This window comes from Brassica napus, chromosome A7 (genome assembly GCF_020379485.1).
Source record: "Brassica napus cultivar Da-Ae chromosome A7, Da-Ae, whole genome shotgun sequence".
Classification (NCBI taxonomy): Eukaryota; Viridiplantae; Streptophyta; class Magnoliopsida; order Brassicales; family Brassicaceae; genus Brassica; species Brassica napus.
This window is the reverse complement of record NC_063440.1, coordinates 14,941,350-14,965,041: the sequence shown is the minus strand read 5'-3', so window position 1 is coordinate 14,965,041 and position 23,692 is coordinate 14,941,350. Positions and strand designations below refer to the sequence as shown.

Genomic DNA, 23,692 nt, shown 5'->3' with positions numbered 1-23,692 from the left:
GACTCTCACAGCTCCGTCGTCGTCGGTTTTCTCCGGGAGGTGGAGGCTCTTCTTTGCTCCGCCGCCGCCGGTTCAGTTTTTCGGGAAGGGGAGGCTTACATAGCTCTGCCTTCGCCGTATAGTTTCCGGAGGGTAGAGGCTACTGTAGCTCTATGCTGCCGGCTTGGAACCCGTAGGAACATTGGGTGTTTAGAGGTGAAAGGTTGGTTTGGTTTTTGTTCTTGTCGGCTCGGGGAGACAGGAGATACATTGGATGAGATCTTTGAAGAAGATAAACCTCTCCGTGGTTCATCGCCGACAAGAGAGGTTAGTGAGGTCGTGATTTACTTTCGAGAGAAGAGTGGGTGGTCCTGAGGAAAGCGCGGTATGTCCGATTAAGCTTTCGATGGAGGATCACCGGAGATGAAGGCGGTTTGATGCGGGTTTCGAGATCCGGCGTAACCAAGGTTTGGTGAGATGACTCTGGAGGCGTTTCGAAGCGGAGAAGATCAGGTTGAGGCAGTTTGCGACGCGTGTCGATCCGAGGGTGTAGATGCTTCCACGTGTTCTGCAACCTGCTTCCTTGATGCGCTTTCTCCAGCCGGCGTCGTTCGGATCTGAGTTGTGTGGGCCGCGGGTCCGTTTTAAGTGTTTACATTGTAGCCCGTATGCGTTGGGCTTCTAGCCTTTTGTTTATGTATTTGGGCCTTGGGCCGGTTTTATTCAATAAAAAACACCATTTGGCGGAAAAAAAAAAGATGATATCAAAGGTGTTTCGCGTGATAAAATTTTCATGATCACATGTCACTATTACCATGAATCAGTTGAGCTACCTTTATTTGAGCTGCCTAGATCTGTATTTCTAGTAGAATTTTTCTTTTGATTGATAAATTGAAATTTCACAAAATACCAACACTAAAAACCTTCTGAAAACTAGAAAGAATATAGAAACGCATTTTGATCATCAAGTGCAATCACGTTACATATGACAAAGTAAAATATGGCTTATTTGCCAAATAACAAAAAAACAAAATTAAATTTTGGCAAAGAAAGTAGAGAGAGATAAGAAGAGAAAGTAAGAAAGAGGGAGGAGTTTTAGTTAGTCAGTGTATTTATGTTTTTTGGTGTATATAAGATGCAATTTCCCTAAAATAAACCAAAAGCTTTTTTTTTTTGCAAGTGAATAATTTCTTCTAATTAATTACTCACCTGCAAAATTTGTTTTTATGTCGATAGAAATACGTAGAACAGTAGACAAAGATACGCACATGAACCGCAATATGCTGGAGTCAGTCTCCAGCCACACAACCTTAGTCAAACTGGACAATCTTATCTCAAAAGAGAGATGATTTTTTCGTGGCATTTGACTTTATTGTTTGGATATTCAACTTTTACGCAAGAACTCGAATTAGATTTGGCAAAAAATGATGTAACAATATGTCATTAAGCAAAAAAAAAAATCTCTTCTAAAATAGCTCTGTGGGAAAAAACGTAATTCAAAAACCAGCCGGCGTGCGTTAATCACAGTTGGTGAGAGTCTCACCGTGAGACAGTGGGAGTGATACAGACGCAAGTGCGTATATTTCAGCTCGTACGATGTAACGCTTGCTACACGTGAACGTTTGTTTTGGAATGATACGGGATTTCCAATATCACAAGATTACTATTACTTTTTTTTTGTAGAATTTGAGCTAATTAATTAAAGAAAAATTAACCATGTTGAAGCAGAATAAAGAACCGGATCTCTATAAAAAATTTATTCATCTATTATTCAACAGACATAAATCAATTTGTCTGATAATGATTATCCAAATAAATTCAACAGCTTTTTCTTCTTTTCATTTGCCTCATCAAGACTTTCTTGAGTCAGAAACCATTACAGACTCGGACTCATGACTCTCCCTAAACTTCTTGTAAATATCACCTTTATAAAACTTTCTCGTCCTTATCGCTAGACCCAAAGACACAAGCGCTCCAAAGAACGTCACCGCAGCCAAAATCACAAACGGCAATTTATAACACTGGCTCCCTAAGCAAGTCAAGTCTTTCACATCTTTTCGAGTTAGCCCTCGAGCCGTCAACTGCTTCATGGCCTCTCTATCGTAAAGCATTCCCGTGACACGGACGTTCAAGATGTAAGATCCAAGCGGGCTAGCAAGCTGTCCGCAGTTAAACAGCGTAGAGAAGTACTTGAGCCCGAACAGCTCCGAGATGATGGCAAAGAGCAAAGGAAGCTGCGCGCCGAAAGAGAATCCCATTAGTATGGACGCTATGTATACCGAGCCTGGTACCGGGAAGGCGATGAGAAGGTGGCCCGCGCAGCTTAACAAGAGGACTAATGTCATCATGAGCGGTCGGGGTAGTTTATGCTTGGCGAGCAAGTATTCAGAGACAAAACCGGAGAACACTCGACCAAAGTAGTTCCATATGCTGACCAAAGAGACAAAAGAGCTAACCGCATGGTTCGGATAACCGAGTGATTCACCTATTTGTCCTAAGTTGTCTAAGGCCGTCAAGCTCGATCCTAAACCGCAGAAAGTCGCTAGAAAAAGGATGATCATGTCGAGGCTTAACAATGCTTGTAGTATAGTGTAGTCTTCCCCTCTTGGCGGCGGATCGAAAACCGTCAACAAACAAGATTTCATCTCCTTCTTTTCTCCATCCTCCTTGAGATGATCAGTGTCCTCCTTTTGGGGTTTCTCAATCTTGACCTCGCTAGGCTCCTCCTCAGCCAGCTTCTTCATGTTCCACACTTCGATCTCTTGCTTAACCGCAACCGTCAGAGGCACAAAGAGCAAGACGCAGCATATGGTAGCGCTTGCGATGTAAGCGGCTCTGGTGAAATGGACTTGCTTCTCGGCGATGTTCATTGCCATGAGGAACAAGGCCAAGAAGATTGAGATGTAGAGGAAGTTGTAAAACACGTTGATCTCATTCCTCTGCCTCACGACTTTCTTCTCTCTTATGGAATACACAAAGACAAGGGAGACCACAGCTGGTAGCCACGCGATCAACAGAATCAAAGACTTGGAATCGTTACCGTAAATAGCAAAGTAAAGCTGCGTAAATATCGCTCCGCTTAGACCAACGTAACCTTTAAGCAAACCAAGCATGACTCCTCTACTCTCGGGGAAGTTCTTGACGCAAGTAACCAGAGCTCCTGTGTTTGCGAAGTTCTGAGAGTTTGCTCCTATGCAAATGTAGAGACACATTTGCCAAACTCTCGGTTTCGCTACTTTCCCCGTTACGGTGAGCCAGATCATGAAGTAGCCGACGAAGTTCATGGCGGAGCCGATGACGAGGACGAACCAAGTCGGCGTGACTTCGGCTATGAGTCCGGACATGACTCCCACGTTAGCTCCGAGATCTTTAAAGAAACCTAACAGGTTCAACGTTGTCTGGTCGTAACCGAGCGTGGATTTGATGTCTTTAGAGTAAGTCCCGAAGAGGTAAGTGGCTCCAGCGCAAGCCATGATGAGGAACGAAGCAAACACCATGAACCATCTTCCATTGAAAAAATGAATCAAGAACCGTACGGTCTCGCCCGATGAATGAATCTCGCTACCCATTTTTAGGAACTAGAGTGAAAGGCTATAGAATCAAGATCTCGGTAGATTTGAATCTTGGAAAGATTTTGAGTATTTTGAAGACTATCTTGGTTGATAGATATAGGCTTTAGTGGTACTGGGCGGATCTAGAATAAGAGGTGAAATGATTGAAGTGCAGAAAGAGTCTCGAGGCTATAAAGTAGAACAAGAGAATAGGAAAGCTTGTAGACACATGTGTGTATTGAAGTGCGGGCTGATTGTCGGAGACTTTTGAGGAAGATTTCACCATTTTATTGACGCCAAGAAAATAGTGATAAAGATTGACCATATTATCTGTCTTTTCTAATTTTGTCAGTAAGTGATAAGAAGATTAACTGATGTTGGAAAGTAAATCTTTCTGTCTTTGGACAGTAAATATCAAACTCCAGATTTAGAAAAGGATGATAGACCAATGTTCAGTCACTATATGTTTACCAAATTTAAAGACAGATACATCATTAATAAATTGGTTTAAGTTGAATTTATCTGAAATTATATGGGTTTATGCTGACAGGAAATATCTTTTTAGAAACTTTTCTAGTTACATGTGGATTGTGGATGCTGACAAAACAGTAGTTATTATTAGTAAACAATGTCTAAAAGTTGCGAGAAATTGTCAAAAACTATTATTTTAGAACAGTAAGTTAAATCTAATAAAACACCTCTAATAATCATCTCTAATGATGCTTCATTTTTTTTTGCTTAGTTTTGAGATTTTTGTTTTGTTTTAATAGTACTTTGTTTCTTACTTTACAATGAAGTGTTAAATAGTTTTGCTTGAAATTTAAAAGTATTATTCATATTTTCTATCATAAGTTTAGTTTAGTTAATTTTAAGGGTACTAGAGCCGGGGTCCGCGCTTCGCGCGGATAATATGTTTTATTAAAGTAAATTTTTATATTTTTGTAGTTTTAAGTATCAGATATTGGAAGTTAAGTTTTGTTCGTTGTAGAACTAACCATAGAGTTTTTGTTTGAATGCGATGCGGTGATCAGTTTCTGTTTTCTAAACAATAGTAAGTTTGAAAAATATATGGTTGTTTGCATTGAAGTGTAAATTTTAAAACAGTTGACTGGTGGCGGTTTCCGTCTTGTGGTTTGATCCCATTTGGAGGTATGCCATCAGGCTTAGGATAACAGTTTATTTCTCTTTTGAAAGCGTTGTATGATATCTATGTCGTTGTCAAAGTAAAAGCGCGATCCTGGTGTGGTTGTGAGTGATAGTTTCCCTGAAAAGTGAAATATTTATAAGCATTTAGTTAGACATAAACTTTATGTTTAGTTGATTACCTTCATGTAACCTTGGAATGATACTTGTGATAATTATGATTTGATTTTTCTTGGTAGATATGCGATTTAACTCCCTAAAATTAGCCGTCTCATTGTCCCATATAGTTAGACGGACCAATTTGGATCTACAAAAAAATATTGTATTATATATTTATTGCTTAACGCAATCCAATGATGATTTTTGTATATGTGTTGTGGTTATATAAATCACTTCTTTGGATGAGGCATATGCGGCCAACAACATCTGTGGGAATAATTTGTTTTTAGCGACAAAAATAGAGAATTTATTTGTATGTGTGATAGGTAGGGTTTTTTTTTTTTGATTTGGGAGGAAGTTGGTTGCACTTGCTAAGCTGATCAACTGGGGATAGCGTTGGGGCCGGAAAATGTATGAAGGAATCGGTGAAATGTTTTCTTGAATCAGTGTTATAATTGTTGTCTCATTAATATTGATTAAGTATGGTTGAACGGTAAGCATGTACCGTCGGTTATTGGGAAGAAGATTAAAATATCTAATGTGATAAATTTTTCCTTCCTCGAACCGTTGGTACATTGTGTCAGAAATAGGCACCCGCCCTTCCATTTCTTGTCCTGTTGAGTGGTTAAAAGCAATTATTTGAAATGTTGTTGGAATAATTAAAAGTAAGTATTTTTAAGACAAACCTAGATGTCAAGATAAATGAAAGTTGTTCCTAGAAAAGCATTTTTATTTGCGTGATTTGTGATGGGCCACATCCTAATGATCCTAGCGATAATTGGTTGCGGTCCTAGGTTGTCGCTCCACTTGTTGTGAACTTCGGCTAGAATTACAAAAAGGTAAATTGAAAACAAAAATAGAGAAAAATTGCAATTAAAAAATCAACTAAAAAATTTATTTAAAAAAATTGTATTTTGAAAACGTATAATCTAAGACTATTACTTAATTATTATTTTTTTTATTTTTTTAATGTTTTTTAATATTTTTTAATTAAATTTTATATATCTAGGGTATAAGGGTCATTTTACCTATTAAATGAAAATTTTTGGTTATTCTATCAAAACTTTCCTTCTTTATCACAATTTTTTTTTGGTTTGTTTTTAAAACATATTATAAACAAATAAAATTTAATAATATATGAAAATAAAATTTCGGTTGTATAGGGTTTTTCGAGTTTTTGGTGGTGCTGGAAAATAATTGGTCATTGTGACTTTAATCGTTTTAAAATATAAAGTAAGTTTTAAAATATGCAATTAATATATGTTTTTTTGTATGGTTTAAAACTAATAAGATGTAAATAATGAAGAATATATTAAAACTAAAAATATATATAAAACCAAATTTATGATAAACATGGTCAAACGGTTCATAATTTGTATGTTAAATTAAAAAACATCTTCTAGAGAAAAGAAAAATCTACACTTGTATTTGTGCATTAAATGAAAAAGGGAAATAATATGAAAAGCTTCTTTGCAAACAATAGAGTGCATTAACAACTTGTATATTTTGTTTATTAGAGTTTTGGATAAATAATTAATATTTCAATAATAATAATGTTTTCATTCAAAAATGATAATATTTAAGTTGAAGATGAGATGAAGAAGAAGAGAATCACGATGAGATGGAGTCGGTGATTAGGGCTAGGGTGAGGATGAGTGATCTTTAGTTTTTAGAGAATTATATGTTTTAGGGCTTTTAGTATTAATGGGTTAGGGATTATGTTTTAGGGTCTTTAGTATATGAGTAATAATGGGTTAGGGTCTTTAGTATCTGAGTAATAATGGGCTGTTAAAATGGAATGCTGAGAATGGTGTAAATAGGCTCCGAAATTTAGTAATAATGGGCTGTGAAGGTTTGTCTTTCAAACCAGTCCAGAATAACATGGCAGATTAGTTGGTTCTCAATTTTTTTGCCTATATGACACCTCTAAAAAAGCTCCAATTTAGCTGCTTTTATTGACAATAGACGTGTTTGTAATACTTTCGCGGGGTCATTGACAATTAGACGTGTTTGAAATACTTTGATAAAGTAATAGGAAGTATTGTGGAGTGATTTGTTTGTTTTGTTGGAGTTGTTTATAATAAATTTTCATTTTGTGAAGAATTGTCAAATTCACTTTTCTTGTACTATCGACTTCAGCAAAAGGCACATGAATTTGTGTGTTTTAAAGATCAATAAAATTCTACTCTGTTTGGAAAAAGAAAAACAAAGTTTATGTTCAATATTTTGTTTGGCTGTAATGGACTTAACGTTAAAATATGTAAAACTTAAATCCATAGTTTTAAATAAAATTAAAATGGGCATGTTCCATGTTCTTTGATGAAGGAAAGCGGGTTTGGTCAGGGAGCATTCACAAGTTGCTCATCCTCTTACCGGTGAAAGCACACATTGAAGCTGACATGCAAACGAACCCTTTACTGCCTTTTGTTCAAACGTAAATATTCAGTTTAGGAAGATATGATGATGATAGATAAATTGATAATGATGGTCAGTGACTCAAAGTACTGTAAATTGGGTTATGGTTTGTTTTTTCTTTTTCTTGGTTTACTTAATCATCCTACTATATAAATGACTAAGATACATCTTATTGATAAATAAATAATGGAAACTTTGAATGACAACACATTCAGACCATAAAAGGAGCACAATTCATCAAATTTTATTATCTATATGCCTTTGGGACTCATAATCTCTATTGTATGCTTGAATCAGCCTCTGTTCCTCTGGTCTCAACACCTAACCTTGTCTTAACTTGAAGATCCACTTGAAAGAAACAACGTTCGTCTTCTCTAACAAAACTCACACTACCATTCATCTGCTCCAGCAGTTTCCGTGAAAGCTTAAGTCCTAAGCCATCAGGTGTGACCCATCAATCTCGTGTCTCAAACATATCACTTAGTATCTCTGAAGGAAGTCCTTTTCCAGGATGTATCATCCTACCATCAAAACAACATCAAACCTCAAGTTAAAAACACTCAAAATCTGTAAAACAGCTGCACTGTTTTGTGAAAATGGTCGGGTTGCAGGTTTCAGTGGACAAAACATGATATAGGGAAGCAATATTGTAGCCCAGAAGAAAATGGTATACAAATAACAAAACTACTGCTGTGAGAAAAGAAAAAGGATATGCATTTGATTCAGGGAAGACTTGCTTTTCTTTGGCAGTGGGGGGTAGAAAAAACATACGATTCTTAACTGGTTAAAGAAACCATACATCAATGCTCTACAGTTCACACGGTATTCCGGAGATGATTTCGAATTCCCCGAGTCAAGAACTCGTTCCAAGCAAACATTTTCTTATAGAGAGCACCACCACTTTCATGGTCACATCACACACATATATTCTTCTGGAAACTACACATTATATTGAAAGAATAGCTGAAAAAGAAGTCTTTTGTAAGGTCCACCATACACAGGAGCTACACAGGAACCTCTTGTACCTGTTTATCAACACCAGATAAAGAAACGCAAGGGTTAAATGACTTGAGTTCATAAAAAGGTGGAAGGGTATAATAAATGAACACATGTAACTCACTCTCTTTTCACCAAACAGAAAAGAAAAACAGAAACTTTCTTCGACAATAAGCTTGGGACAGACAAAAAAAAGGGAAAAAATAGTAAAAGATATATAAAAACACCTGTTCTCATCTCTTGAATTTGAAATGTTGCAAATCACGCTAGAATTTCGCAAAGAAATGATCTCACTCTTGGAGACTTCATACACCCTGTGACCACAAATTTGGCCTATCTCTCTTCTCTAAGTGATAACCAGCATGTAGTATGGTCCCAAAAACTTAATGAATCCTGAGACCACAAAAATGGGAAGAAAAAAAACAAATTGTGAGAACACGCTGTAAAAGTAAAACAATGTATGTTTCAGCGACCATAACTTGAAACAAAAGAACACAAACCAATGATGCCATAACAGAGAGTGACAAATTTGAGGCCGCCTGTGGCCTTGTTTTCTTTGTGTATCCGTTTAAGCAGCTCGTAGCATTCTTTTTTGGTATAGGCAGTGAAATCCTCACTGAGGTTAAGCTCAGTCGCATCAAGCTGGTCTATCTTTAGTACTCTATATACTCCATTACCATTCCAACCAATCATATAGAAATTCTGAAGACAACTAAAAAGAATGGATAAGAAACTACATAAGCATGTAATCATGTGCTAATCAATTATATATGGTTTACTGATAAACTTTTATATTCAAGTTAGGACGGGATACCTCTCTCAACGTTCCTTGATGTTTAGCAAAAACCTCATTGTCCTTTATTTGAAGGTCAGACTTCTCAGATTGAAGCTTCTTGTAATCAGAAACTGAAGGACCTCCTAGCTTTTGCTGGATGAATCTGAAAGCAAAACCAAAGAAGGATATAATAGTAGGGGAGCATAAACAAATTATGAAATTATACTCTTTGACCTAACTCATATTAGGATAAAGTTCATAAAAGCTATCACCTGTGTAGAAGATTATAAGTCAGTAAGTTATGGTACTCTCTTAAAAACTAATATTCACCGGTTAGAAACAAAGTAGGTGTCCATGAACTTACTCTAAAGCAGAGGAAGGCTTGTCATTCTGCTCATACAAAGCAACCAGAACTACATTCGAAACCCACATTGCGTTCCAGAACATACAAAGGAGTACAAATCAAATTACTATGTCCGATCAAACTATTTGATACAGAAACTGTTGCGATAGGTTTTAGTGATGGTGTAATATAAAAAAAAAAGAAACATTACCTTTGGTGAAGAACTCCACTAACTCTAAATACTTCCTCAAAGCTTTTTTATTGGCTTCTTTCTCCTGATTTATGTAGAAACAAAAAAGTATATCAAAAACTAAAAGAAACAGATCTTTAAGGTCAACTCATTCTCTTCTTCCATCTCTTTTGCAAAGTGTCTTACCTTTTCATTTCCAGCTATGTCAGGCTACCCTCAGACGAGCAAAAGTTACAGTAACGGTGGTGCAAATCAACCGCCACCTCGTCAGCCACCTTACTCCTCCGGCAGAAACAATCCGTACGGCGGATTATGCAACAACGGCATCGGAGGAAGACATTTTGAGAATCTACGCTTGATAAAGAAGACAAACTGACAGAGGTTATGAAGATCCATTCTACTCTCAACCCTCTCCTATTTATAGATTTAACGTGAAGCAAACGGAGAGGTCGACATCGTTACTGGGTTTAGTATGAATAACAATTATCCCAAATTTAAAGAATACATTGAATGACAGGAGAGGTGAAGAGATGAGAGGAAGAACTTTAGTTTACAGATTAGAAAAACGGTGACGCTAGGCTGAACTGTGGAAGAATAATAACGATGAATCCCTAATCAAATTAAGTACAAAACCAGAGAATCATACCAAATTCCGAAATATTAGACCAAACCAAAACCGGGACGAAAATGGGGCCCAAAACGTTAGTGACATGGCATATTGATTGGCTCACAATTTTTTTGTCCATGTGGCAAGGCTTAGGAACCAGGGATTTAGCTCCTTTTATATAGTGGGATAAAAGTTTTTTTCTTCTTTAATTTTTTTTGGCCATTTTAATCTTTTATGTTATATTTATAATAGAAAAATTGTGCTATTCTATGTTATGGAATTTGTTAGTAGAATATTTTTTTTTGGTAGATTTTGTTAGTAGAATATTGGTAATGATGTAGAGAGTCTAGAGACTCGGTGGCAGTAGTAAGAGAATTGAAGAAAAATGCAAATCTACGAAATATAATAAAACAATTGTTATACGATTTTACAATTGTCACTGTAACATACATTAAAATAAAATTATTTGATATATACTAGAAATCTCTTAAGAAAATGTATTCGTTTGAATAAAAGAGAATACCAAAATTTGGTGGCTTCCCATTGGTTCTCTATTCGAATTGGGTCCATTATTCCATGCCGTGTACGGGAATACTACCAAACATAATCTGATAAGGATAAGCTTTAGTATTTAGCTTAAACAAAACCAATCAAAGGTTTCACTACTTAAATCAAATCATCAATGGGAAATTGCACCCACTAACCTAAAAAAAAAACAAAATTCACTAACTAACTAAAAACACCCCCTCTCTGGCTCTCTCCTACTTTCTCTTCCTATCTATCTCTACTCTCTCTCTAAAAATTTAATTTCCCTTTTTTTTTTGGCTATTTAGCAAATAAATCCTAAATCAATCTTCTATATAGTAAAAGCTAGTGCGATTCGAAAGCTTAAAGAGATCTTATAAATTTAGCCAGTTAATTTCTGTTCAGTAAAGCCATTTTTCAAAAAAAAAAAAATCTGTTCAGTCTCTTTATTTACACTATTTGATATGAAGCAAGACTTGATTTTAGTTGTACTATTTCTACAATCCAATAATTCTAATAAACTGGTATAAATTTCGATGTCCTCTCTAATATCTTTTTTTTTTGTACAAAACGAGTTCTAGTCCTAGATGACATTTTTGCTCATAAAAAAAGTTATGAGAAACTTCAATGTTTGTTTTACAAAATAGTCGGCAAAAAAAGTAATTATTAGAAATTTAAATGTTTTATTTGTATCTCTTAAGAGTCAGCAAAGAAAAAAGATATGATTAGATTATATAGCTTTCATCAAACTTTGTCCAACTTCTGTTGTTCCACCTTACACCATTCCTTAATATCCACTTTATCTCGCGAACCCAATTTCGAAAACCCCTCTTCACCAACCTAAAACCCTATTAACTTATCCCAACAATCAGATGATTTCAATCAAACAGGAAGAAGCCTTACAATTTATCCAAGAAAACCAAGAACCATGATAACACATAAACAAAGAAGAACAGAGAAAGGACTCTGTTTTAAACACTACTTCAAATGGATCCTCTGTTTTTCATTCACTCTCTATTGTCTCGTTTCCTTCTTAGTCGATCATGACCAGGAAGACCTTCCTTTGTCTCCTTCTTCTTTCTCCCGACCAAACACTTTTCTAACTAACCCTAAAACCAAGTTTATCGCTTCTCATGCTGTGTTTGAATCTAAAATCCATGATCACGCACTTATCTTTCCCCCACAACGTCCAAACATCAGAACTGGTATATGTATTACATGAGTTTAGTTAATATAATGTTTTTAAGGTTTCATGTTTTCTTTTTGGTAAAGAAATGTTTAAAGGGCTAAACTGAATATATAAAATATATATATATATATATATTATATGTATATATATTCATTCTCTCGAGGGACTAAGGTTTCATATTATGACAATATCTTCTTGTTTTTATTTTCCTTCAGATGTATTCAACAATATGAAAATATACGTCTATGACTTGCCTTCCAAGTTCAACACAGACTGGTTAGCCAACAACAGATGCAGAAACCATCTCTTCGCGGCCGAGGTGGCTCTTCACAAGGCGTTGCTGAGCCTCGAGGGAGACGTGCGGACGGAAGATCCGTATGAAGCAGATTTCTTCTTCGTCCCTGTTTATGTCTCATGTAATTTCAGCACAGTCAACGGCTTTCCAGCGATTGGCCACGCCAGATCACTCATCAAGGAAGCAATCGAGCTCGTCTCAGCTCAATACCCGTTTTGGAACCGAACCAGTGGCTCTGACCACGTCTTCACCGCCACACACGACTTTGGCTCTTGCTTCCACACCATGGTTAGTTCAAATGTCAGAGGTCCCAATTCAAGTGACTTGTGGAACAAAATTAATATTATATGTTGTGGTTTTGAGTCAAGGAGGATTACTGGCTTTTACCCGGACCTCCTCATATTCAAATAAATATACATTTTTTTATTTATATTTAGTTTGATTTTTCTTTTTAAAGGAGGATAGAGCAATTGCTGATGGGGTACCAAGGATCTTGAGGAACTCTATAGTTTTGCAAACTTTTGGTGTTACGTTTAAGCATCCATGCCAAGAGGTAGAGAACGTTGTGATACCACCGTACATCTCGCCGGTAAGTTTGGACAAGACTCAGAAGAATATTCCGGTAACTAAGGAGCGAGACATTAGGGTGTTCTTCCGGGGCAAGATGGAGATTCATCCCAAAAACATCAGTGGACGCTTTTACAGCAAGTAAAAATACACAACAACAACAACAACAACAATACTATACTCAAACATAATTTTTGATTTATCTCCATACTGAATAACATTTTTTTTATCTTCTACTAGGCGTGTAAGGACGGAGATATGGAGGAGTTACGGCAGTGACCGGAGGTTTTATCTCCAACGACAAAGATTTGCCGGTTACCAGTCAGAAATTGCTCGTTCTGTTTTTTGTTTGTGTCCTCTCGGGTGGGCCCCGTGGAGTCCGAGACTTGTTGAGTCGGTTGCACTTGGCTGCGTGCCCGTTATTATCGCCGACGGTATCCGTTTGCCGTTCCCTTCTGCCGTGCGTTGGCCGGATATCTCTCTCACGGTTGCGGAGCGAGACGTTGGGAAGCTCGGAGAGATTTTGGAACACGTGGCGGAAACTAATTTGTCCGTCATACAGAAGAACCTGGAGGATCCGTCTGTTAAGCGGGCCCTTCTGTTTAATGTCCTTCCGCAAGAGGGAGATGCCACGTGGCAAGTTTTGGAGGCTTTGTCGAAAAAATTGCATAGGTCCGCTATAAGAAGATCAAATGCTTTTCTGTAAACCAATTTTGTTTTTTTTTTTCCTTGTCACGGGTATTGGTACTGCTTTGAGAGTTAATGTATCAGAAATGTAGCAAAGTGATTTGATGAATCTGAGTTTACCGGCTTTAGAATTTGAGCTGGGTGAAGTGGAAGAATTATCAAAACAGATAACAGTTCTCACTGGGACTAAGCCTCAGTTACAAAAACAAAATTCACTGGGACATCTGTTTTTTTTTTTTTGTGCAAAACTGGGAGATGCCACGTGGCAAGTTTTGCTCAAAAAAAAAAACATCCGCTAGATTAACATAACCGATTTAGGACGTAGGAATTTTTAAATGAACCCACAGATTTAAAAATCTCAATTTCTCATTTCCACAAGCTCAAACAAAATTAATCGTTTTATTTGCTTTAGAAGTAACAAGGATAGTGGTGGCATGACATGGTTAATATTATTGACAACATTAATTATGGTAAATCTTGGAGAGGTTATTTCTTTGAATCATTTACGACTTGCTGTTCTTAAGTCTCCTTGCGATTGTTATCTTTGTTGAGTCTCTTCTCGAATCCTTTTTTGAACCCAACAGACGTCAATATGAGAAAAAGGAGCTTACTTTGATGGTTGTTGTTGTTGTTGTTTTTATGTATTTTTCTTACAATTCTTTCTTGTTCATATCGAATATATTCACAAGTATTAATATCATTAAAAAGAAATTAGTCTTTTAGCAATATTTTATGTTTCTCTTTACTTTTTTGTTCCGATTTAATGTATTTACAAGTATCAACATCATCTAATTTCAATAACTTTTAGCTCGTAATCTACAAAATAAAAATGAGGAGAGCCATTTTTACTTCGAAATGCACTAATAGATCATATATGCATTTCGGAAAAACATTTTATGGAATAATATGGTATTTTGTTTGAAGTTTAATATTAATTAAATTATTTTTATTTCTTTATTTATATTTTAATAGAGTATTTATTAATTAATATTATTGTAATATGTTTATATATGTGCTAGTTATTTATAAAAGTTTTATGAATTCAAATTAGTTATGACAAATATAAGGACCATATTATAAAATATAAGGACCATATTATAAAATATAAATAGTTTTGAAGTTGAGTTTAAAGTTTTTCTTTCGAAGAAGAACACCTTTAAACTTTGAATATAGAGTTTTGGAAACTTCAAAATAGAATTCATTTTTGGAGATGCTCTCGAGACGTTGTAAACGACACCAAGCACACTGCATTTCCCTATTAGAAATAAATTTTTATTATCTGTCACTTAGGTTGCATTTTGTCAATTTTCTCGTTGAACATATATGAAAATACCATAATCCCTTAGTAAAAATTATTAAATGAAACCAAATGATCACTTATTAATTGAATTTTGTGATTCTGCCTTCTTAAAGACCCAATAACAGATTTAGAAATTAGAACCCAAATGGTTATGATGGTATTCATTTTCTCAAAGAAATTTCTGTTTAATCATAGATATGTCTTTGTATATACACAATATGAGAAGAAAACTGAAACACATTAACTGTTAAGAAAAACATACAGAGCAAAAAAGACGTTGGATCAAAAATGCTATCAGAAATTTCAGTAACCATAGTACCATACCATAATACCACAGAGAACAAAAAAACAAAATAAAAGGAAGAATGAGAAGAATTGTCGGAGGTTATTATCCAATAAATATAGATGATTTAATGCTGTTTTAAAAATATTTTAGTAAGCAAATATCTGACGTGGAATAAAACAAAAAATGGAAAAGCTGAGTACGGAGTCTGGAGACTGGAGCATACGGATCCCTCTCTCGCCGCCTCTGGTGCTAAAACGCCTTTTGCAGTTTTCGTCCTCTTTCCATTTTCTCTCCCTCTTTTTTTTTTTGATTCACCAGAAGAAAAATATAGAAGCATTGTGATTCATCCACGTTCAAGCACACGCACACGCTTTTCTTCTCGCTCGCTCGCTCTGTCTGCCTGCTGACTTTTCGAGATTCAACGTCGTCGCTCATACTTTAATTTCTATTCTGTTCGTCGTTTTTTTTTGAGGTTCCTTAATCCTTACTTTCCTTTTTTTTTTCCAGTGTTTGCGGAAGATGGATAAACCGGTGTGCGAGTGTGACGTGGAGAAGAAGAAAAAAGAGCCGGTTCACGTGGTTCTTCAGGTGGATCTTCACTGCGACGGATGTATCTCCAGGATCGTCAGATTAGCCGGTTGTTTGGAAGGTTTATAAATTATAATCCTCACTTAATCCCTAGAAACCCAAATCGATTCTCCATTACTACTCAATCGCATCAAAACATATATATTATCTCTCTCGTACCGTACGTCATGCTGCATTTAGTTTCTGCGTTAGCTTTTGATTTTCTCGGAAAATATTCGCCGAATCAATCGTCGCGTCCGTCCAATATCTTTATAATCTCAATCTCGTTATGCTTTCCTCTGCACTTAGTTTCTCTGCGTATTCCAAAATCTCCACCAGTACTGTCGCGTCCGTGTTTTTTTTTATTTTTCCCGGAAAATCTTTAATCTCCGCGTCCCTCCAAAATGTTTTCTCCGATCTAGTTTCTGTTTCTGACACTTGCGCTATCACAGTGATGAAATCGCAAAGTGTTTTTTGGATCTTTCTTTTGATTTCACCAACTACTTTTGAGAACGAATAGAAGTATGATTCTCATCACTCGTTTTACTTTTTTGATTTTGATTCTTTCAGGAGTTGAAATAGTGAGAGCGGATCCTGTTTCCAACAAGCTCACTCTCATTGGGTTCATGGATCCAGTGAAGACTGCAGAGAAGTTGCAGAAGAAGACCAAGAAGAAGATCGAGCTGCTATCTCCCAAGCCCAAGAACGACACCAAAGTAAACAACGACGCAAAGGCTCATGTCAAGACTACTATGGTACCACTTTGAAACTCTGTTTAGTAATGCACTAAGTTTGTAGTATCAAGAGAGGTAGATAGATGTCTCACAAGACTTACTTGCGTCTCAAGCAACGTACTTCTTTTGATATTACTCTTTTGCAAATATGTAGTGGTGTATCCATTATCTTTTAAGGGGCTCATAGGGATTAACCACGTAAGCCTTTCAAAGACGTGGTCTGAGATGAATGAAACTTATAAGAACTGTTGTTGACTAGATCGCTGTGAGCACAGTGAGCCTGAAGTTGAATTGCGCATGTGACGGTTGCGTCAAGAGGATTCACAAAACCATCTCCAAGACCAAAGGTCATGAACTTCTCATTTTATCCAAACAATAATCTCTGTTTGCATCATTGTTGACTGATTCTGAGCTTTGTGATTTTGTATTATTGATTCTACACAACTTGTTTTTAACGGGACTGAGTATGTGTTTAACCAGGTGTCTACCAGGTGAAAATAGACAGAGAGAAGGAAGTAGTTAGTGTCACAGGGACGATGGAGGTTAAGACTGTGACAGAGAATTTGAAAAGGAAACTGAAGAAAACCGTCCAGGTTGTGCCTGAGAAGAAGGACAAGAAGAAAGAGAATGCAGAGGGAATCTTCAAATCCGGGTCTCCAGGCCTGCCATGCTACGGTTTCAATTATGGGCTTGGACCTTACGGTTTCATGGGAGGCCCAATCACAGAGCTTTTCAGCGAGGAGGATCCCAACTCTTGCTGCGTTATGTGATTTTGAGGCGATAAAACGATTGGAGTTGTTTATCACGGCAAATAACTATAGGAGGCGTATATATATTATATCTAAGGAACATCAACTGAAAAGAAAAACCGAAGTCCGGACTCAGGACTCGGGAGGTAGATGTTTTTGTGATGGACTTAAGACTTACGTAAATTACAATATTTTTCCTTTTTTAGGGATGTTGCAACGACAATACATGACACTTTTCTATAGGGTAATTTTGGGTCTACCACTCACCACATCAACTTATTCCAGTTTGGTTTGTATGCAAAACTTCTCCATATTCCTTCTCTTCTTTTTCAATTCGTTTCAACTTTTGTTCCTTAATTAGTATGTGAATCTTAGTACTCTAATGATCCAAATACTCTACCTTCAAACTTCTTTTCGAGTAAAGTATTTATTAACATATATGTCAGGTTAACCGACGTGTAAATCTTTAGAACTTTTACTTCTCCATTAGCTAACCTCTCATATGAAGATATACTTCATCTTTAGTTATCTCTCTGCAGAAAAAACGTTAGACGAGTGTGGAGTCAATGAAAGCTCACACTATTATGGGTAACGATCTTGAGCGTAACGAGGGTATTGTATTTTTTGAAAAAGGTTGACTTGTAACATTCCTGTTTTTAGTATATGAAAATGTTTAAAGATAATTGATTTGGCTATCTATGTAACCGAAATGCATTTATCTTTTTCGTCACAAATCCGTTTAGAACTCCAAAGTTTAGCGTGTTTGAGCTGGAGTAGCGGAAGGATGAGTGACCTATCGGGAAGTGATTTCCGATACGTGCAAGTAAGACCAAAGCACAAGGAACTGTCATATGGTGACTGCATGGTCAGTAAACAATGATTTCATGTTTTCAAAAAATTAATGCACCGTCTGTCAGATGGGATGGAGGCCACATGCCAAGTTAGCAGGTGTGGGTGGTCCATTAATCGTGGGCTACCGAAACGTTACAGTAACATAAAGAACGAATATTCACTTTGATCAAAAAAAAAAAAAGAACGAATATTCACGATACGTAAACTGAATCAACATACTAGTTATTCGTTCATTATATCTACGTATTATGGTTTGCAGTGGTATACGCGTGTTTAAAGGTCGATAACCATTTTTGTTACGTAACAACCTTCTTTCATCAAAATATCCTACCCAATTTCATTCACGGCAAGTATGCGCATGTTCATGTATTGATAGAGTTTAACAGAAAAGTGCAAATCCATGAATTTCAAATACAAGAAAATGATAAATCAGACAAACACCGTGTCGGACCAGCCCGAAGATAGCGGGTGTCTGAGCTATAGCTTTCATATTAAATATGGACTGTGGACTGGTAACGCATTATATGCGCTTTTTCCATGCTTCTCTGTCATATAAATAATTGGAAAAGATATTCACGCAATCATATGTCTCATCAGTAGGTCACATTATGTCAAGATGGTGTTGCTATATACGACTAAATAGTAAATAGTCATGAAGCTCTAGGATACTATCAACAAAGCACCACGGACCTGACGTTTAACAGTAGCTTTTTGGACAAATACCTTTCTCTACTAGGTTAAGATCCGCACCTTGTGCGGAATGAATATTATATATAAATTATTTTTAAGTATTATATATTTTTTACATATTATGAAATAAATAAATATATATTAAATAACTAAAAATTTAGTAACTATTACGTATATAATTAAATTAGTACAAATACTTAAATAAATTTTATTAATCCATACAAATATTGTTTTTCTATTTTATATGGTATAAAATTAAGTTTAAATGATATTAAGATATATAGTACATTTTTAATATTGACATCTGTTAAAAAAGATTTTATACTCATATTATTTTTATCATTTGTATTTCGTTATAACAAAATTTTTAAATCAATGATAACAATAAAATATTTGTGGGATGTTTAATAGTTTTAGTAATTTATACTTTTAAGAACATTCAATGCAAAATTTAAAATCTTAATATTAAGTTGTAAATAATTGTTCAAAATGTTTATCAAAAAAATTCAAAACAAATTCGAAATTAAAATAAATATGTATTTTATATGGTATATAATTTATTTTTGAAAAATATTAATATTAATATACATATATAATATTTATTAAATGAGATTTCCTACTTATGTAATTTCGTAATCATTTGTATCTTGTTATAACATAAATTTTAAATCATGGATCACAAAACTTTCAATGTGATATTTTTTTAACAACTTTAATCATTTGTATTCATTTTTAAAAATTCAAAATATAACATATACGAAAAAAATTGAAATTTTTATAATATATTTAATGTGGTTGTTTAATTTATTTTAATAAGTTAAAATTTTAAAAAATGATAGAAAATAGACTAAATTTTATCAAATCTTTATTATTCAAAATCATTAATTGTCATATATACTTTAGTCATATTAGGTAATTCCGTGGTATCTTTTTTATTTAAGGAAACAATGAAGAACATTTATGATTAATTTATGGTTAGTTTAATAAAAAGCTTATTATATATTTCTATGGACCAACATATTTTTCTAAGGATTCTAAAAATGATTGTGGTGCTGACATGTGGCTACAAAATATGTTGTAATGCTTCTCTTTTAATATATAGGGGATTCCCACATGTTTCCTTTTTTAATGTCGACTGCTATTTTTGATTATGGTATGTGTTCTTTTTAAAAACGATTATTGTTGATATGAGGTGATCAAAAGAAAAAATTTAAACATATAAATAGTCATACTTAAGTTTCCAATGGTTTTTATATTTTTAAAACTTAGTTTATTATTTTTTCTATTAGAAAAGTAAAACTTGTCCAAAATAACCTAAAATATCAAAAGTCCTATTGTGAAAAATAAAAGTTAAAAATGTTTCTTTTTTTTTCAATTTTTCTGATGATTAATGAAATACATAAAACGTGGACAGTTAACGATCTTAGATTTATGAGTTTCTTTTATATCTTTATTAGAAATCATTTAAACAAATTTGATAGTTTTGTTCAATCAGATTTATGCGACTACAAACAACTTGTGTATCACGACTGATCAATTCCTAACTATCTAAGATCTACTAATGCAACAACAGTTGCTTCACGCACAAGTATCTCATTCACCGAGAACCCTAAACCGTGAAACTCTTCTTCAAGTGTGCTCTCTTAACTTCACATAAAACGGCTAACTTCACAAGTATCCATAAGTGTTCCAAAAAGGGTATCCATATAAACTATTTGTGTATTGAAGATAACAAAAGGCTCTAAACTCTAAAGGGATTATAATCCGGATCCTTATTTTTGGACTTGGAAATGGTACCAAACTTGTCTTGAAGAGTAAAGAGTATAACTCATAATCGAAGTGTGTTTTATTGGTCGTCTTGGTTGAGTTCTACTCCATAGTCGATGTTAATTTTACAGAAGGTGAAAAACAAAAGAAGACTAATTAAAACTTACAAACGGAAACAGCTTTTGTGGAAAATTCAAAGCGAAGAAAACCAACTCGGCCACATGGTTTGGTCTCCTATGCTCACTTAATCTTCCTTATCTTCTTTACACCATTCCTCTTTATATATATACCACATCTCACATGTCTATAATCGAACACATAATTTTCTGAGAACCCACAAAACCGGAGAACAAAAAATCGAAAGGGAACCTAGTTTGTTATCATGGCCAGACAAAGAATGATCACAGTTGAGTCGCCAAAGAAGAAAATGGGTGGAATTGTGAAGCTCAAGAATGTTGTAGAAAAGTTGGTGCAGATCAAAGGCTTTTCCTCGGCCAAGAAACATTGTTCCGACGAATACGGCCGTGACCGTGTCCCAAAAGATGTGAAGGAAGGTCATTTTGCGGTGATAGCCGTTGATGGATATCATGAGCCTACGCAAAGATTTGTTGTTCCATTAATGTTTCTAGAACACCCGATGTTTAGGAAGCTTCTAGAACGCGCGGAGGAGGAGTACGGGTTCTATCATGATGGAGCCCTCATGGTACCTTGCCGGCCAAGCCACCTCCGGACGATATTGACCGAACAGTTATTGTGCTAGAGTTTTTAGCTGTAATTATTATCATATAAGTCTACTTCATTTTAAATAATAAAAACTGAATTGGTTATTAGAGGGACTCTCAAGCTTTCTTGTAATTCAAGCTTTCAACTGACGAATAATTTGTCTCCTCACACCTCAAACTTGCATTACGAACAATTAAGATGCAAATTGTCCGGGGATCGAAGATGTGATATACAGTCTTAATCTGAAGAACAGATGATCTAAGACCCAGTGCATTTTAAATAAGTTCATATTTTAAAACAACTGATTTTTTTGTGCAACAAAACAACTGATTAAAGTGTGTTATTTAGTGGTCTTAGTCTCGAATTTGACTCTTGTATTATTACGCTTGAATCGGTAGTTTTTAAAACTTACTCTCATCTTTTTCAACGATTTTTTTTGTTTTTGTTTGTTTTTGTTTTTGTTCTTGTTCGTAACAGAACCCTAAAATAAAATGAAAATGTTTTCACTACTATTGATTATGGGACTTATTGGCGCGTAGAGAACAATACTGTTTGTTATTGTGACCCTAAAATAAAAGAATCTATTCTTCTATTGCTTCAATGAAAGATATTATGTTGCAAATTTGCTCTAAAAAAAAGATATTATGTTGTAACTTGTAAGAATAGACAAAGTCTAGCATCTCCGGACCAAGTTATAAGTTATTGATATCTTAAATATATATTAACCTGGTTTTTACAAATGACTAGTTAAAATGAAAGTGGGGCAGATATATATTTAATAAACATAGCTTCGGTTCGAATAGGGGTTATAACTCTATACTGGAGGCGCAGGAACGGTAAAAGTTGATGTGGGGAGTCTAGAATCAAAGATTGAAAGTATCTGAATATAAAGAACTAACTCTTCTTTATTAATCTCTTGTGGAAACTAACTCAAAACCACAAGCTCTCAAACTCACAATCTCTAATCCTTAAGTTATGTCACACTTTGACATATCCTTTATATAGAGATTATATTTTCCTAATCCTATTTAACAAGCATATCTAGATAACTCCTAAATATATTATGTAACTCTATCTAAATAGGATTAGGTCTTTTACTTGCTCCTCAAGTTTCTTTAATCTTCAAGCTTATCTCAACATTCTCCCCCTTAAGCTTGAAATCATTTTTCTCCAAATCTTGCATTCCAATCAAATCCTTCATCTCCTTGAACTTGACTCTTCCAAGGGCTTTAGTCAAGATGTCTGCCTTTTGTAGATCACCGGAAACGTGCTCCACAATGATTTTCCCTTGCTCAACACATTCTCTAATGAAATGATACCTTGAGTGAATGTGTTTGCTTCTGCCATGAAATACTGGATTTTTAGTGAGGGCTATAGCGGATTGATTGTCAATTCTGATCACTGCCTTCTCGACTGCTTGATCCATAACCTCACTTAGTAGCTCTTGCAACCATATGGCCTGTTTAGCTGCCTCTGTACCGGCCATGAACTCAGCTTCGCAACTTGACAACGCTACCGTTTCTTGTTTGACGGAACACCATGTGATCAAGCTCTCTCCAAGGTAAAATATGTGACCTGCAGTGCTTCTTCCATCGTCCGGATCGATGTTGTGACTACTATCACTATAGCCTATGATCTTGGGGATCTTTGGTGACGATCTTGTGAATATAAGACCAAGTGATGTCGTCCCTTTCAAGTATCTCAGACAATGTTTCATGGCTGCTTCATGTGACTGTTTTGGCCATTGCATATATCGACTTAGAACTCCGACAGTGAAAGAGAGATCCGGCCTAGTGTGCAAGAGATACCTCAAACATCCCACGTTTCTTCGATACTTTGTAGCATCAACATCAGCTTCATCGACTGATTTAGCCAGCTTAAGTCCACTCTCCATTGGTGTGTGGGATAAGTTGCAGTTCTTCATGCCACTTTCTTCTAGGATCTTCAGTGCATATCGTCTTTGATTTAGAGTTATGCGTCCCACTTCTTGACTCACTTCAATCCCTAGATAGTAACTTAGTTTACCAAGGTCGCTCATATCAAACTTAGAGGCCATCTCTGTTTTAAACACGTCAATGATCTTCTTATCAGCTCCGGTTACAAACAAATCGTCGACATAAACAGCCACCACAAGTATACTTGAATTAACTGTCTTTCTATACACCGAGGCCTCCTTGGTGCACTTCCTAAACCCAAGCTCAAGTAGAATCTGATTCAATTTATGGTTCCATGCTCTTGGAGCCTGCTTCAAACCATACAACGCCTTGTGAAGTTTATAAACCTTCGTCTCACTTCCTTTTACCTCAAATCCTTCCGGCTGATTTACGTAGACAACCTCATTAAGTTCTCCGTGTAGGAATGCCGTTTTGACATCTAGGTGATGGACCTCCCATCCATAGGTTGCTGCAATACTAACAAGTAGTCTGATGGTTTCAAGTCGAGCTACGGGTGCAAATACTTCCTCGAAGTCTACTCCATATTGCTGTACGTAGCCCTTTGCCACAAGACGAGCCTTGTACTTCTTGATAGACCCATCTGAGTTTCGCTTGATTTTAAAAATCCATCTGAGCCCTATTGGTTTTGTACCACTTGGTAGCTCAACT

General features: G+C 35.6%; 5 protein-coding genes across 5 annotated transcripts; 3 read left to right on the top strand and 2 right to left on the bottom strand.

Moving 5' to 3' along the window:
• Positions 1 to 1,723: 1,723 nt before the first annotated feature.
• Positions 1,724 to 3,932, bottom strand: LOC106356613 (protein NUCLEAR FUSION DEFECTIVE 4-like). The gene has a single exon (XM_013796345.3). The coding sequence runs from the start codon at positions 3,546 to 3,548 to the stop codon at positions 1,830 to 1,832; it is 1,719 nt and encodes a 572-aa protein (XP_013651799.2). The 5' UTR covers positions 3,549 to 3,932; the 3' UTR covers positions 1,724 to 1,829.
• Positions 3,933 to 7,401: 3,469 nt separating this feature from the next.
• On the bottom strand, positions 7,402 to 10,007 carry LOC125576143 (c-Myc-binding protein-like). Its single transcript, XM_048735532.1, has 5 exons — positions 9,983 to 10,007; positions 9,809 to 9,900; positions 9,573 to 9,636; positions 9,383 to 9,431; positions 7,402 to 9,181 (listed from the first exon to the last, which is right to left on the bottom strand). The coding sequence occupies exons 1-5, from the start codon at positions 10,005 to 10,007 to the stop codon at positions 9,019 to 9,021; spliced, it is 393 nt and encodes a 130-aa protein (XP_048591489.1). The 3' UTR covers positions 7,402 to 9,018.
• A 1,420-nt stretch (positions 10,008 to 11,427) lies between these two features.
• Positions 11,428 to 13,576, top strand: LOC106356614 (probable glucuronoxylan glucuronosyltransferase IRX7). Its single transcript, XM_013796346.3, has 4 exons — positions 11,428 to 11,888; positions 12,088 to 12,455; positions 12,625 to 12,875; positions 12,975 to 13,576. Exons 1-4 carry the CDS (start codon positions 11,612 to 11,614, stop codon positions 13,438 to 13,440), a joined length of 1,362 nt encoding a protein of 453 aa, XP_013651800.2. The 5' UTR covers positions 11,428 to 11,611; the 3' UTR covers positions 13,441 to 13,576.
• A 1,677-nt stretch (positions 13,577 to 15,253) lies between these two features.
• LOC106356615 (heavy metal-associated isoprenylated plant protein 1) lies at positions 15,254 to 17,556 on the top strand. Its single transcript, XM_013796347.3, has 4 exons — positions 15,254 to 15,656; positions 16,145 to 16,329; positions 16,568 to 16,655; positions 16,789 to 17,556. Exons 1-4 carry the CDS (start codon positions 15,527 to 15,529, stop codon positions 17,076 to 17,078), a joined length of 693 nt encoding a protein of 230 aa, XP_013651801.2. The 5' UTR covers positions 15,254 to 15,526; the 3' UTR covers positions 17,079 to 17,556.
• Positions 17,557 to 20,015: 2,459 nt separating this feature from the next.
• LOC106356616 (auxin-responsive protein SAUR50-like) lies at positions 20,016 to 21,259 on the top strand. Its single transcript, XM_013796348.3, has one exon. The coding sequence runs from the start codon at positions 20,749 to 20,751 to the stop codon at positions 21,124 to 21,126; it is 378 nt and encodes a 125-aa protein (XP_013651802.2). The 5' UTR covers positions 20,016 to 20,748; the 3' UTR covers positions 21,127 to 21,259.
• The last annotated feature ends 2,433 nt before the right edge of the window (positions 21,260 to 23,692 follow it).